This window comes from Phascolarctos cinereus, unplaced genomic scaffold, assembly GCF_003287225.1.
Source record: "Phascolarctos cinereus isolate Bilbo 61053 unplaced genomic scaffold, phaCin_HiC Scaffold_5;HRSCAF=322, whole genome shotgun sequence".
Classification (NCBI taxonomy): domain Eukaryota; kingdom Metazoa; phylum Chordata; class Mammalia; order Diprotodontia; family Phascolarctidae; genus Phascolarctos; species Phascolarctos cinereus.
The window spans coordinates 46,748,051-46,765,021 of record NW_027555958.1 but is presented as its reverse complement, the minus strand read 5'-3'; the positions used below and the strand labels follow the sequence as shown (position 1 = coordinate 46,765,021).

The window sequence follows — 16,971 nt, the reverse complement described above, 5'->3', positions numbered from 1 at the left end:
ATCAAGGGCAAGCTGCTCTTTTCTCGTGGGATCTACCTAAGGAAGCCCTGGGATCCTTCCAGCCCAGAATGTTTAACATTATGTATTAATTTATTAATAACATTAATAATAAGTTCATTTCATAACCAAGTTTCCTCTTTTAAAACTTTCAAATGGTAGTGGTAGTGATGGGGACAGGAGGTAGACACTAGCAAGAGAGCAACATTAGAGTCAGAACAGGCTTGTGTAGACCCTTGTGTTTGGCAGTGAGAAAAGAAGGTCTGGAATAGACAGGCTTCCTGGGTGCTTCCCAGATGAGTGCGAATGCATCTCTCCAAGTGAACAGGAACAGATCCCTATCCTTGGAGAGCTTTGAACAGTTAGAATTCACAGAACCAATCTATCACTTCCTTTGATGGGAGTTGGTCTTCCACAGGCATAGAAGCCATGAGTGTCTCATGGTGGCAGGACATGTGTAAGGAAAGCTGCCCAGCATGTTGTACCAAATAGTTACATTTTCAATGTCTTAAGTGCCAAGAATGGAGAAATTTTAGCGGATACTTGGAGGCATGGGGGTACATCATTATGGGTTAGTATTTCTTTTGCCTTCGTGGTTCCCAAGATATGGGCTTGGGAGTAAATGAAGACACTGAGATTTGAGGTAGTTTAGAACTCCAAACTCCTGGAGTTTTTTGCTCAGTTAAGATGATTGAACATTGTTTCTGACTTGGGCAGGGCCCAAAGATCTCTGTTTCTGACCATTTTACGTGAATCTTTTTTTCCACATTCATGTTTTGAGTGGCTGGAACTTCATTCTGAATTCCATCTGAGTTTCTGTAACCTTAGCTGGGCACGTAACAGATACAGCATCACTCAAACTGGAGTGGGCAGAGAAGAAAATGTTCCAATAGGAGAAATTTTCCGGTCACATTTAGACTGATAAAAAGAGTCAGATCTGCATCACATTAATAATTTTCCTTCCATGGGATATGGAAACTTACCACTCTGGGCCTTCTTTTGGGAGAAGAAATGCTTCTTGAAGTAAGGGAGATGACAAGGTAATCAGAAACTCAGTAGATGAAACCTAAGGTTGCCTCTTTCTTAAGAGCTATGAAAATGGCAGACTGCCGCCAGCCAATCTGAACAGCAAAGGGAAGGAGGAACGCTCTTCCGGAGTCCAAGGGAACATAACCTTGTGATAGATCCAAAGCCATAACTGAGATACAAGAAGGCCTCATTATATTTTGGGGTATGTGTTCTATCCCGATCATTTTCAGCTATCAAAATTAAAGATGTTATTTTTTCTTTTTCAAAGCTAATATAAAATGCCTACCGACACCCTATTGAAGTGGACTAAAAAAATAAAGTAGTTTATGATGCTGATACTAATACTAAAAATCCAAACCATGTCTTACTGACTTTTTTTCTGCTTTGCCAACTAGGCTTTGCAAGGCATTTTGACAGCATTTTTGTTTACAAACTGACAAGGTGGATCCAGAGTGTGAGGGTATTTCGAAAGGGCTAGTTCAGAGTGTGAACTTGGTAGCCCAGATGTAACCAAATGCTAGTATTAAAAAAGGTTTAGCTGACCTGGGACCTAAAGCCAGAGCCTGAAGGTCTGCTGGTTTGGAGATTTTATAATAGTTTGGCATCCATTCAGAGAACAGGGATCTGTTAAACTTGGTTCATTAGCCCACAGAGAAGTGCTTTGATTGGACAGCACTCCTGTTACCCTCTTTTCAATGTAATCTGAGGCCACCATGACTTCAAGGGCACAGACCTGGCCTGGGACTGGATTTTTCCACCTTTTGTTAGGTTTTTCAGCAAAAATGTAATTTAGTATAAATTGTAGGCTTAAGAAAACACCTTTTTATTCAAGAAGAAAAATATTCTTTGCCATAGGATTGCTAGTGTAAGATATTTTGTTGGAAACAGAGCTTAAATTAGGAAAAAATCTGTAAAATGTACTGTACGATGTACGTGCCTGTTCCTCCCTTCCCCATACATTTCATCCCATTTGCTCTTATTTAATTTGGAAAGTGGGCATTCTGCTATGTTCGAAGTGTCACAGCTTTGAGAATTTGGGCTACCTCAGTGGGCTTCGTGAACCATGGAATGTTTGAACTTAACGTGGCCTTCAAGAAGTTTACTGCCCGAAAGGGAAAACTATCCTTATGGAGGGTTTTTAAAAAATTACATTTAGCTTTTTCCTTTTTATTCACTTTGAGAAAAATATTCCCTTTATATTATTTTCTTTTGCAGTTTTAAAAATCCATGCTATTTAAACATGGTTGTCAGTGGAATTAAACATTTCTCTGATCAGCCCCTCCTTTCATACAACGTCTCCAGCCCACTATCTATCTTGTGTTAAAAGTGGGTGATGGTTGAGCCATGGGCCGTTAAAGCATCCAGCCACCAGTCAAATTCCCAGGCATAACCTTTACAAGGTATCATTCCACCACTCACTCTCTCTCTCTCTCTCTCTCTCTCTCTCTCTCTCTCTCTCTCTCTCTCTCTCTCTCTCTCTCTCTTTCTTTCCTTCCCTGACCAAATCTTCATTCAATTATGGTATGCAAACCTATTAATACATTGCATTTTCACAGAACTTCTTTCACTAGTCACACATCTGTAAAATGATGACACAAATGAATTGTTCATTCAAGATCCCAAAGGTATCAACTTTCGAAACAAAACAAAGACCTCTTTTTGAACTTAATTTTAGGAATTTAAAAAAAAATAAATACACAAGGATGCAGTGTTTTTAGGCCAAATCTAACATTAACTTATTTCCCTCTTCATAGTCTCTAGTGGCTGATCGTTTTCAAAATAATATTGTAATGTTTCTGCCAGACTCCCGAACAAGTTTGTACATAGGTGAGCATCCATCTAGGAAAGCACAAAATTACCTAGTATTTTATGCTAATATGCCCTATGCCTGCATGTCAAATGATCTGGGAGCAGGTTATCTGAGGGTCTCTCCACTTCCAAGCCAGGTCAGAGTTTTCTGTTAACACCAAAAGGATCACATCACACAGGTCTTTTTGCTCTGAACAGTCAATTCTGCTTGTTAGTCAATGCATTGGCATTTTTCGATCACTCTTCTTTGTTTTAGAGAGATTTAGGTATTGGACTTTCCGGAGCTCATGTGAGAGAACCCTGGCCCCTTGTGGCAAGATGATGAACATTTTTTCCAGGCTTCATAGATTTTTGCAGGGAAAAATCTTGCATGTGTCACAGAATGGAAAAAAAAAACCCTAAGTACTTAAAAAAAAATCAGCCCCCATCCTGTTCTGTGAAGGTAGTGCCAGAATGAATGAAAACAGCAGTCTTCTAAGTCAACCCTCTGTTAAATAATTTTCATAGAGTCAGCAAATGACCCTTTTCCAGGGCTGAGTTAAATGAAAGTTCTTTCATATGATCTAGAGCAGAGGTGTCAAAAACATGGCCCACAATGCTCCTGAATGAGGCCTAAACCAGATTAAAATGTAATTGGCAAATATTTAACAAAATAAGTTAAAATGCAATGAAGTATAGATAATGCTAGTATGTGGTTTTCTAAGCCGACATGGATCATTATGCACTGCTTGGTAGCTCCTTTTTCTATTTGAGTTTGACACCACTGACCTAGAGAAAGGCCTCAAGGGAGCATTGCTCCCTTTGTGGGATAATGAGTAACATGCAGCTCCTTGGGTTTCTGTCCCTATGACTGGGAGAAAGAATCCCTGAGGGTATGGAGCCAGTTTAGACGACCTGTAGTCTGAAAGATGCTGTCAATTGAGGGATGATTTTGAGGTAATGCTCTGTGTCTTCAGCTCATCTCTGAAATAAGTTTTCAACTTCCCATGCCCCAGACACCCACAGGGATTCAGAGCATTTCGTCATGGGCAGGGGACAGGTATGTCCCTCCATGGGAAATGGTCTGAACATAACTGAAGGTAAGTCCTTAACTCCCATTTAATCACGTCAGCATTAAGCTACCAGAGTGACTTTTCCATATGACAAAGTGGCCTTTATTTCTACTTTTCCTTCAGGAAATAATGAAAAGTGAAGAAAAAAATCGATAGGGTGGAAGTAAAAATGTCGGTCTCGTATCATATTTCAGTTGCTGGACAAGATTGCAGTGGGGGGGTGGGGCATAAAAACAGAAAATGCCCATGGCTATATAGAACGTCCAAAGGAATCAACTCAGGAGTAGGCTTTGTTCTATTCTTATTCTTGTACCTGCAAAATAGGATTCCAGAAATGAAAAATCTGTACATTCCACTGTTTTCTTTCTGTTGTGTCTGAAATGCAAAGAGAGGTAACATCAGACATGAGGTGAATATCTGCAAATGTTTGATTTCAAGGACTAATGCCCAAAGCAGGGATTTTCACTGTATAACCTCTTTAACTGCATGTGCAGAATCCGCTTCATGTTCCCTTTGGCAGAAGGGAATTGCTCCGGCAAACGAATGTGAACGGCCGCTGGTTGCCTTTAGTGTTTGCCTAACTGTGCAGCACGTGCTTTTCTAATCATTGATGTTTTTTGGTCTAACAAAAACTTTCAACCCTTCTCTTGACCTGTAAGCCTCAGAGGTGTGTTTGTATGAATATGCAAAAGTGTGTTTGGTATGAAATTTGACTTTTTCCACCTCAGTTTCCTCACTTGTGCTAGGAGTTTGCTGTTTGACTACTTTTAACTTAAAACACTTTCCTGGGAATGTAGGACTGTTTAGAGCACATGAAAGGATTCCTTGCTTTTTCTGGGCAAGAAGGAAATCACTTTTTATTAAATAATCAAGAAACTTGACCTTTGGGTCTTTCCAGGAATTCCTCATCCCTGTCCATCCTCCCAGTAAGTTGTATAATTATTTCTCTCTCGTTAAATTAATTGTTTTTGTGGCAATAGTGCTTTGTTGTCTGTTACATCTTCCATTTCAGAACACGTTATATTAGTCATTAGATTTTTTCATCAGCTTCAAGTGATGGATAAATGTTCTATTGGCTCAATAAAAGTTGACAAGGATCAATAGTAATGATTTGATTTCATTCTGTTAGGGAAAGCTCAGTTGTTTTTTCTTATAGGAGAATCAGCCTTTTGAGCATCACAATAAAATTCCAAGTCAAAAGCTTTTTAAAATAAGAAACAGGGTGAGTTAATGAGTACCTTTTTATTTAAAGGAGAGGTGGAGAGGAACTGATAGCCTCATCCTGGATGTCTCTAGTTCAAAAGCAGTGATGGAGAAGAAATTATGTCTTCTTCACACAATTTGGAATGGGCATCCTCAGAACCTCTGGCTCCTTCTCCTTAATGAAATAGATAAAAAAAAAAATAGGAAGGATTGAGAGAGTCAACTATTAGGGAAAAGGATCTGCTTGAAAGAGATAGCTTGGTGTAGGGCAAAGAGTGCTGGACTCAAAGTCAGTCATTAAGTGTTTATTAAGCATCAGGCACTGTGCTAAGTTCTGAGGATACAAAGAAAGGCAAAAGACAGCCTCTGCTTTCATGGAGTTCACCATCTAACGGAGGAAACAACATACTAAGAACAAAAAACATGCAGGATAAATTAGAAATAATTGACAGAGAAGGCACTAATGGGGATCAGGAAAGACTTCTTGTGGAAAGTGGGATTTTATCTGAGACCTGAATGAAGCTGGGGAAGCCAGGAGACTGATCAGGAAGGAGAGAATCCCAGGTAAGGGGGACAGACAGTAAAAATACCTAGGGTTGAGGGATGGAGGGTCTTTTTTGGTGAGAAACAACATAGAGTATGTTGGGGATGAGTAAGGTATAAGAAGACTGGAAAGGTAGGAAGGAAGCAGGTTATAAAGGGCTTCAAAAGCCACACAGGATTTTACGGTTGACCCTAGAGGTGAGGTGATAGGGACATAGTCACATTTTGTTTTAGGGAGGTCAGTTGGACAGAGTCGAAAGTCCTAGGTTGGAATCACAGTTCTTACTAACTGTGGAATAATTTCTCCTCTAAAAGCTTTGGATTTCTCTGCGAAGCAGATAATGCTTGTTCTATCGTGTTGTGCAGAACGTGCTATGTAATTGTAAACTAGTCTGCTCTGGTGATTCCAGAGGAAACATGGAAAATACTGCTTGTGGACTGCTTTATGGAGAAAGGTAGCCAATGAGCAGAGCCAGAAATTTGGGAGAAACTAGAGTCTAGCTGACTATGGTTTATTAAATATTAAATTATTTTAATTATGCTTTTGGAAAAGTGATCGTCTTTCTGGAATGTTTCCCAGGATTCCAAGTCTCCCAAAGGCTCCTAAGATTGTGAATGGTAATAAATGAATCAGTACTAGAGAAGAACAGAGGAAGGCTGTCACTGAAGATGTCCTTAAGTAATTCACAAGCTTATAAGGCTCCCAGGTTTCTAGGGGAAGCAATTAAAGAGACCCAGGAAATAACAGAGAAGTCCAAGTGAGTATTTTGAATTGCAGTTTGCACCCAACACTTTCACTTCTCAGGGAAATGCTCTGCCAACAGCATCAGGGTGACCAGATGATGATACCGGCCTCTCAGTAGGGACATAATGGACAGCAGGAAGAAGCCCATTGTGGAAAGGGCAGAGGAGAGCTTCCTGATGTTTTGACAGAGAACGGGAGCAGGTGATAGTGCAGGTGTTTGGAGGAGGGCCACTCTAGCTTAGAGCAATCACTGGTGAAGGATAGGAGAGTATGGGAATGTGAGGTCCTGCTCACCTTTTCGAGAGTAGCCAAAGTGTTGATTAAGAATGGAATTCAAGTGGACCTTTTCCTGAGATGTCCTACAATAAGAGGGTAGTAATTCAGGAAGAGATAAATCTTGGAATCCATACTGAGTGGGCAGGCCAAGAGACTGTGTTGGGCAAACGATTACTTTCTTAGGAAGCGATTACTTTATTATTACTTCATTAGGAGCCTGTGACCTCCTTCAGGCAGCTAGGAGGTACAGTGGATACAGTGCCGGCTTGGAATTAGGAAGACTTATCTTCCTGAGTTCAAATCTGGCCTCAGACACTGACTGGCTGTATGACCCTAGGCAAGTCACTTAACCTTGTTTGCCTCAGTTTCCCCATCTGTCAAATGAGCCGGGGAAGGACATGGCAAAAACTCCAATGTCTTTGCCAAGAAAACCTCAAAATGATACAACATCAAAAAGGTCCTCGGGCCTTCTAGCCTAATCCCCTCATTTTATGGATAAGGAAACTGACTTGCACAAGGTCACATAAGCCTTAAGCATGGGTGGTGGGATTTGAACCTAGGTCTTCTGGCTCCAGAACCCTTTCCCCCAATATCATGTTAGTTCAAAACCTAAGATCCCAACAATGGTCTTCAGCCACCAAGTGGGAAATATCCATTACCTTCTTTTGGCTTCTTCATCAGTGGCCTAAAGTGAAAGAGCCCTAAGGAAAGCATCATATGGGAACCTCAGTGTGGAGCAGAATTTGGTAAAGATGGTCTGGGATCTGACTCAAGGAGGATTTAGTTATGGAAGTGTGACACAGTGCTTTTTATAAGCTGGATAAACCAATAGAGCAGCCCCACAGCCTGGACTTCAGATACGTGTTAGAGGCTGCAGTTCAGTGATGCTCAGTCGGGCATTTGTAAAGTGCCCGCTATGTGCCAGGATACTTTGTGCTCCATACTGTTAATACATTCTACTTATACAGTACCTACTCAAGAGAAATCTGTCTTGTCTTACTGATGCCCCAACAGCCCTCTAGACTCTGTTAAACAACAAGGGGAAAGCATAGCACCTTAGGTACACAGAGGCACTGACAGGTAAAGGGACTTCAGTAAGATTCATCAAGTATAGAAGGTTCCTCCTTCCTCTCTGCTGCTGGTTGTGGGTTTCAGTTGTGCCCAGTTCTTCATGACCCCATTTGGGCTTCTCTTGGCAGAGATACTGAGGTAATTTGCTATTCCCTTCTCCAGCTTATTTGACAGAGGAGGAAACTAAGACAAGCAGAGTGAAGTGACTTGCCTAGGGTCACACAGCTTGGTCAGTTTTGAACTCAGGAAGAGGAGTCTTCCTGACTCCAGGCCTGGCACTCTATGCGCCATGACACTACCTAGCTGCCCCCTCTCTGGCACCTAGGGGCAAACAAAGACACAGTATATATTTATTTGCATCTAATGGTAGCCATCTTTAGGGCAGGACAGGGAGAGGGAAGAAAAAAAAGGAAAAAAAGAAATTTACATAATAACTTTATTATATATTTAAAAGGAATAGCAAGTTGTATGTAATAGATTTGCAGTTTCATATGCAATCATCTTTATTATACTGTGTTATGGGAATGCTTTTATTCTATAAATTAAAAATTAAATAAATTTAAAACAAAAAAAAGCTCTGAAGGGATTTAAACAGGATTAATCAAGGTCATCAAGCGTAGAAGGCTTCTCCTTCTCTGGAGGAAGTTTGGGCCCCAGTTTACCAGGGAACTTTCTAGTAGGTGCATCACCAATTATGAAGCCCTATTAAGAAAGCAGCACCAAAAGCAATTGTGGATCTTTTGTCTAAGTCATTGTGATATGATCCTTTCCTCTTATATCACACTTGAGACTTTTAAAAACATTTTCACATCCTCATATTTATATAACCAAAGATATTTGTGTATGTGTGTGTGTATGTACGCGTGTGTGCTTTGTATGTGTATTCAAGTTGGCAATGGAATGATATGCTTTGAAGAGCCATAATTTCCTGAATTCTGATCTTCCCTCTACCAATGCAGATAGTAACTCTTCCACACCTTAGTTAGATGATCTTTATGATTTGCTTTGGCAAAATAAAATTAATCATCTAGTGGTCAACCTTCTTGAGATGAGTGAGCTTCTCCAAACTAGACCAGTCGATGTTGACAAGACATGCAGTCCATAATTGAAGCCTTTCCAGTCTGAAGTTGGACTGGCCAGCCAACACTTCCATGACAAGAAAATAGAAGAGAGTCAGATTTTGCTAGAACAGAAAACTGCCCTAGAGTGACAATGGAAAAATGCTATGGCCTGCATTTGATGTAGCTGCAGACTATTGAGAGTCAATGCTACACATAGGTTATCTCATGAGATCCTTATCAAAACCCCATGAGGTAGATGCTATTTATCAGCCTTACTTTTTTTTTTTTATTTTGTGAGGCGATTGGGGTTAAGTGACTTGCCCAGGGTCACACAGCTAGTAAGTATCAAGTATCTGGTCTGAGACTGGATTTGAACTTAGATCTTCCTGACTCTAGGGCTGGTGCTCTATACTCATTTTTAAATAAGAAAACTGGGTCTGAGAGAGGTCAATTGACTTGCCTAGGGTCATAGTAGATGTCTGGGGCAGGATTTGAACTTAAGTCTTCCTGAATCCAAGTCCAGTCCTTACCACTTAGCTGGATCAAGGCTCAATAGTAATCCTAGAACAGCACATAAAGAACCAGTGCCCTAGACCATAATCTTACTTTCTTAGGAAAAAAAAATCACCAAAGTGTAATGAGTAAAATCTGGTCACAGGCCGATTCTTCAGGTTTTAGTCTATTTTAGAACTACTTAGGTATTAATAGCTCGTTTTATTCCTAGGCAATTTCTGCTAATGTTTCAATTTTTAACCAGTGTGTTTAGTTGTATTCGGTGTAACCAGTTTATTTTAGGTATTTTTAAGTTAGTACAAATTAATTTTTGTAAGAGACAGTAGGCAGTTTTGCTGCCTAAGAGAAGCTTAATGATGGAAATTCTCAGAGAGTCATGCTCTTAAGGACATATGTATGATGAAAGATGAATAAAGCTGTCATTCAGTCATTTCAGCTGTGTCTGATGCTTCATGACCCCATTTGGGGTTTTCTTGGCAGAGATACTGGAGCGGTTTGCCATTTCCTTCTCCAGCTCATTTTACAGATGAGGAAACTGAGGCAAACAGGGGTTGAGTGACTGGCCCAGGGTCTCACAGCATAGAGAGTCCACCTGACAGGCACGGGACGAAGCTTTTGGCTTTGAAGCTAAGCCATGACTCTTAGCTCTCTCTCTTTACCCCTGCCACCGTATGAACCCTATAGTGACCCTATTTCAGCCATCCCTCTGCAAATGGAATAGATCAATTCTCTTTATGGGAATTATAAAAAGTAAAGTTCCGATTTGTTCTGTCTTATGAAGAAAGATGGAACAAAAAGTATTTCCCGAGTATTCAGGCATTCACTAGCAAAATCCACTTTAATTAGATTATAAGGGCCCTGAGGCAGAAAAAGTTGATTCCTCCCCAAGGACCATTCCAGTGAAAGAGCTCTAGGCTTGATTTGCCTGAAAGAGCATTAGTGATCTATCTGGCTGCCTCATAATGCAAATGTGATCTTATTTTTTAAATGAAATTTTTTTTTCAATTAACACTCAATTTTCTTCTATCCCTCACTGTTGAAGGGGAAAAGAAAATGAGAAAAAGAAAGCTTTTGTAACTAATCTGTATAATCAAGCAAAAACAGCTTCTTCTGTTGGCCGTGTCAAAGCAGCGTGGTCTACTAAGACAGCGTAACTTGGATGGCAAAGCACCAGCATGGGGGAGCCTTTGCTTAAGGTTCCGCTCACAGTAGCTGTCAATCCACCTGGTGCAGGTACTGGGAGACTCAGCATGAGAGTGAAGAATCCCTAGAAAAAGGCAAATTTGCCACTGTTCATTCAGTTCTTTGAAGTCACAAAGACCGGGACTTTGCAAATACCTATGGCATCAGGTGATGAGCAACTAGAGAAATACTATATGTCCTTGTGAACCTCCTTAGCTGAGAGTCAACATTTCTCTTGTTAGTCACACTGAAGCTTTCCTCCAAGGATGTCCGGGTTCAAGGGCCATGTTCCCATTTCCCAGGTGGGGAAGACAAGAGCAGGGTATTTAAGAGACGAGATGCCAGAGGAAATGATGATTTCAGTTAAGCAGGTACAGATAGGGGCCGCTGTCACAGTCCAGGGAGAGGCATGGGACATTTGTACCTATACGTAAAGCCACCACGTACTGAATTTGTTCATCAGAGGACCTGGTTATCATATCTTGGTCTTGACGATCACTCTGTGAGTTTTGGTTTCCCCATCAGTAAAATAAAAGGAATTGGACGAGATGTCAAAGGTCCTTCCAGGTCTACATTCCTTTGTCACTGGAGTTCTGGTCACCTTCTGCAGAGCCGATAGGCATTTGTCATCCTCACTGCTCACAGGCTGGTCTAGTCCAGAATGGCTGTAAACCCTAATATGAAGTTGGGAAATCAGTGTGACAGAAGGGTGATGGGAGAAGCGTCCTTCACAAAAGACATATCAGAAAAGCAGTCTCCTGGAGCAGGCTGGGGGTTCCCCTGCTGATGAGATAACAGACCAGGCTTGAGAAGGCTAAGGGTTTTCCAGTTTGGATTGACTCCCCCTTGGGGAAAGGAAAACATGAAGAAGTAGGGACTTGTAAGAAGGAGGCCCTCTAGACGAGAGAACTTCAAGGAAATTTCCATTTTCCCATGGCAGGTAGGTGGTGCGGAGGATAAAGCACTGGGCTTAGAATCAGGAAGATTTACTTTAATGAGTTTAAATCTGGCCTCAGACACTTGTTAGCTTGGTGACCCTGAGCAAGTCATTTAAGTCTATTTGCCTTAGTTCCCCATCTGTCAAATGAGCTGGAGAAGGAAATGGCAAACCACTCCAGCATCTTTGCCAAGAAAACCCCCAAAAGGGGCCACAAAAGTCAGACCTGACTGAAACAACTGAACCGTTTTCCCAGGAGAGATGAAAATACTAGAAACTTTAAATCCAGTGAAGGTTATGGTGGGGGAGGATCTAAGAAAGCAAGAGAGATAGCATATATATGTCATCCAGTACAAATGCTTGAATGACCTTGACTTGTCCCAGTCCCCGCCTTTGGGTCTGAGCTCTACTTGGGATTTTGGGTAGTGCGAGAACCTTGGAGGAGGAGTCCAGAAGAGCAGCTTTCACTAGCTGTCTTTGGACTGTCATTCTTTCAATGGCAGCATTCCCAAGCAAATGGAAAAGATAGGAGTTGAGAAGGCAGGTTCGTATTGGAGAACTTTTACATTAGCAGGCATTATACTAACCAAGCCTAAGCAAAGAGTCTTCTTAGGGCCCAGTGGTTGTAAGTAGATAGGTAGGGTTTGGTCCCATTTTATTGATGGGGAAAGTAGTTATACAGGGAAACTGAGCTGGGAAGAAAACCTATGCTTTTTGGTTCATAGCATCTGTGTTCACTTGCCTGCTGTAAGGGTGAGTGTTCAATCCTTCGAGCATCTCTTCGGACAAGTCTAGTTTCAAGGACAGGTCAGGGTTTTTTTGCAGCTTGGTAGCTCCCCACCTGATATCTTACAAGGCTCATAAAGCCCAAAGCTCTAGTAGAAAGGTGTGGCTTTTCATTTCTTCTTCCCTCAAGGATAGGGGTGAGGGTGGGTGGTGGATGGGGGAGGCAGGAGACCAGAGACTGGTCACAAAAGGGACGGGAGTGTAGTTGCTGTTTGGAGAAAGACCATGTGGGAAGTCACTTTCTTTTGGTCCTTTCTTCCAGGCACAGCTGGGGGTGAGGACACCGAGGATGCCAGCACTGAGTTCACTGACAGTATTGAAGAGGAAGCCTCACACAACAATCCCCACCAGCAAGTAAGTCAGCGCCAGGTCCAGGGGGGGCGATACACTACCCTTTGGGGGTCTGACAGTCTCCTGGGGCCTGTGGCAGCTGAAAAGGCAACATTGAACGTATGGACTGGAACAACCTGCCAGTATTTTCCCTCTCCCTTTGTCCTTTTTAAAAACTTCTTCTCCCCCACTTAACTTCTGCCTTCTCTACCCCTCCTCTCTGCACCAGCGGCTTCAAGAATTCTCTGGCTTCTCACAGGGCAGAGGCCCCTTTGGCCTCTTGTAGCCAGAAGGGCGTCTTCAAGGGGCTCTGGGGATGCAAGCAGAATGTGAGACTACTTCCTGAAGAGGTGCTCTCTGGGTAGCTCTGGGATGCTATGTGCTACCTATTCAGTGGAATCTGACAGACTGATTACTGACCAAGCAGCATCTCCTGGCTAGCAGATAGTAAGGCAAGAACAGGCCTCAACGGCTGTAACTTATTTACAACCATGTGGCAAAGGCACACTCCTCTCTGTCCAGGACTGCCCTATTTGCGAACATGTGCCTTATGTCTATACTTGATGTGTCTGAGAGTAAATGCCACGTGCCAATCAAGGACGTAGGCCAAAGACAGTCTCACCACCGACCAAGGGCACTTTCCTTCTTCCCCCATCCCACATACATTTAACCTCTACTATACCAGTATTTGGCATTATCCAGAGTAATTGCCCCGGGTCTTTAGAGATGGAATAGGTTTTGAAATCTCTTCCTTCCTCTGGACAGTGACTAAATTCCTCCTACTCTGGAAATTCAGGAAAAAAGGTAGTTGTGTTGGGGAGAAGATGGTGGCTTCCTGGGGTTGCTTCGTTTCATGGATGTAACCTTCCCTCTTACTAAGTCTGACTTCTTAAGATGCGAATTTCATACGGGTTGGCTTTGAAGATGGCCTCCCAGGAGATGACATGGAAAGTAGGTGGGCCGTATTTCCCCTAGTGAATCTTCTTCACCTTACACCGTGGTCCTCTTTCTGTTGCTTGGTTATATTCAACCTTGACCCTTCTCTTGGACTAATGCATGAAATCCCTTCCTTCTTACACATGAAATGCTTCTATTGAACCTTCCATATACTAACCCAGGCTTCTGTCTTCAACTCTGCCTATTGAGACTGGTCCTTCTCCTTATTTTTAGTTCATTCTTTCAGTCCTGGACTAGGGGTTCCTACAAGATAAGTGAGAAGGCCAATTATTGGCCCTGGAGAGCACTTGTTCCAAAGAATGTGGCTAGGATCAGTCTTAGAATTTATAGGAAATAAGGTTGGAAGGGGAAAGACACTGATGATGTAAATAAATTACCCCTAGGGGAGCTGGTCCAAGGCCTAGCAGGCCTTAGAATCCTCCTTCTCTATTGTATCATCTTAGGAGAGCTACTATGCAGGTCATTTCTTCTGGTCTTCCTCCCCAGAATATAGAGTACTCTGACCCACTTTGAGAAAGTTAGTCTAACCCCATAGGAAACTCGTGTTCCTCATAGTCTTTTGTTCTTGGGATTTGTGTCTCCTTTCCCTCCAATGTGTCCCCACACACCCACCCAAGAACCTACCATACTGCTGGCTAGATTAGGAAGCATTTATTAAATGATTAATTAGGTCAGAGTCAGATTAATTAGATCAGAAACCAATCCAAGAAAGCATTCTTGAAGGACCAGGTGGGCTTATTAACGAAGAGCCTCTTAAACTGCTGTTATCACATCATGCTGTTGACTTTACGTGAAACTCAGTGTGTATAGCAGGAACCCAGGGATTATGCATCTTTGTAAACTCCCTCTGAAACTCCCTGCGGTCTGCAGGGTGTGATTTCCCCTGCTGACAATGCAATAAAGCTTGTTTTGACTTAACCACATGGTGTCACGATGCTCCAAGATGTGTTCATTTGCCTCTAGGGAAATAACCATTTGAGGCTGGGCCTACAATACCCTTTTTTTTGTTAGGTTGCAGCAGCCCTGGATGATGGGCTGGATACATGCTCCCAAGACCTCTTAACTACCCCCTTAACATTCCATTAACACGCTTGACTTTTTGCTACCCTATCAAGCTATCCGGTACCCAACAGCTTCCAGGATGTCACATCTCCTGAGGTTCATTTCTTCCCATTTTGTCAGAGTGCTTCCTCTTCACCAATGGATTCAAGACCTATTAGGTAATTTAATAGCTTTACACAGGTATCTGCTCGATGAGTAAGTACCTCAGTAGATCACATCATCAAATAGAATGTGGGGGTGCAACAATTTCTTTGGACTAAGCTAGGATAATTAACTAGGGCAGTTGTCCACCCTAATGGGGAAGAAATGATCCAGGATATTGTATTCAAGATCCGAAGAGAAAGGAAGTCAAAAGTTAGTAAGATAAAGAAAAGACAATTGAGGAAAGCAAAAAAAAAAATTTTTAATACACATAGATCATTCATTAAGAAAGATCCATTGAAAAGAACTGAGGTTCCAAAAAAAAGAGGCCTGAATATTCATATGAAAATACAACATATTTTACCAGGCAGTGTGACAAGAAATCAGAACTCCACAGAAACCAAAAAGCTGTTGGGAAAGTTACAAAAAGTGAGGTCAAGGAGAAAAAAAAATTAGTATTAAGAAATTGCCTGGTCCTAGGACAACAAGATTAGAATGGCTAAAATTAGAAAGGAGGTATAAATAGCAAGACACAAAAAAAAGTTTCCCAAATACATACACACATTTTATTTATTATTAGTATTTTTTTTGAAGAGGCAGTTGGGGTTAAGTGATTTGCCCAGGTCACACACCAGTAAGTATCAAGTTGTTTGAGGCTGGATTTGAACTCAGGTCCTCCTTACTCCAAGGCCAGTGCTATATCCACTGAGCCCCCTAGCTGCCCCTCATATATACATTCTTGAAAGATATTCCTCCCTCCCACCTCCCCCAGATGATAGTCACAATTTTTTAGCATATTCACTTTGGTTATTTTTTTAAAAAAATCCTGAGTGGGGATATTGACTAGTAAAATCACAGAATCTGAGAACTAGAGAGAAGTTAGGGGTCATCTGGTCCAATATTTATCTGGAATATGAATTCTCTCTAAAATATTCTCCCAAAGTGGTCATTTAGCCTCCATGGGAGGATCCTCCAGTGATAGGAAATCAGTACCTCCTAAGGCTGGCCATTTCTGCCATTTTGCCCTAATTGTTATGAATTTGTTCCTTATGTTGAGCCCAAATATACCTTTCTGTAACTTCTACCCATTGATTCTAGCTCTCCCATATGGGGCCAAGAAGGTCTAATCTTTCTGTCAAACTACAGCTCTTCAAATATTTGAAGACAGCTAGCATGTTCTTCTGCCTCCAAGTTTTTCTTTTCCAGACTGAACATACCCAACTCACTTAACCATTCTTCATCATGTTGCTCCACAGACAGATTGCCCTCACTATCTTCATCTTCCTCCTCTGCACTTATTCTATCTTGTCCATTTTCCTTCTCAAACGTAACCCCTAGAACTGAGCACCATATTCCAAATGTATTCATTTGACTAGAACAAATACCCATAAGACTATATTGCCTCACCCATTCTGGATATTGTGTTGGTTTTATTTTTTTAACAAAACCAAAGATCCTACTGGTTTTCTTTGTAACCACATTACACAGCTGATTTATATCGAATTTTCAGTCATCCTTTCCATGTAAACTGCTATCTAACCACATCTCCTGATTTCATATATTATATGGTTAATGTCTTTTTAAAAATGTGTAAGATGTTACATATACCCCTATTCATTTTTTCCTCTGATTTAGTTTAAAATGAGTCTCAGTTGCAATGACAGGATGAAAAACCAAGCTAGGATAGAACTAAAGTGTATATAAAAATAACTATTACTTAAATCAGTAATGGAATGTACTTCCGAGTAGTGTTTAGGGAATGGCACTTACTAACCATTATTTCTAGGAAATCAAACAGAAGAGACAAAATTCCTAAAGATAAAAAAAGAGTAAAGGAGTATTCAAAAGAGGAAAGAAAGAGATGACACTTGTAATTCATTGCAACAACAATATTAAGTGCCTTTTATGTGCAAAGCATTGTTATTAGATCCTGCAAATGCAGAAATAAAAAGTGATCCCTTCTCTCAATGAACTTACATTCCACCAAGTGATATAACATATTTAAAACAAATGTAGGATAATTTTGGAAGAGAAAGGACTCTACCAATTGGTAATGTTGCCAGGCACTGTATTGGGGTACAAAAAAGAGACAAAAGTCCCTTCCCTCAAGGAGCTAACAATCCAATATGGGGACAGCATATGTACAAAGCGAGAAGCTACACACAGGAAAAATAGGAAATGATTAAGAGGGAAGGCACTAGGATGAAGAGGGGTTGAAAAAGGCTTTCTGCAGAAGGTGGGGTTTTAGTTGGGACTTAAAGAAAACCAGAGAAGGCA

The 16,971-nt window shown here is 41.3% G+C and overlaps 1 protein-coding gene across 7 annotated transcripts in view; it reads left to right on the top strand.

Moving 5' to 3' along the window:
* The window catches only part of PDE4DIP (phosphodiesterase 4D interacting protein), a 279,980-nt gene that overhangs the window by 201,782 nt on the left and 61,227 nt on the right, over positions 1 to 16,971 (top strand). For all 7 annotated transcript variants that reach the window (XM_021003403.2, XM_021003385.2, XM_021003377.2 and 4 more), the window contains one exon: positions 12,467 to 12,558. In XM_021003403.2, the coding sequence (XP_020859062.2) occupies positions 12,467 to 12,558 (92 nt within the window). The remainder of the gene's footprint in view (positions 1 to 12,466; positions 12,559 to 16,971) is intronic.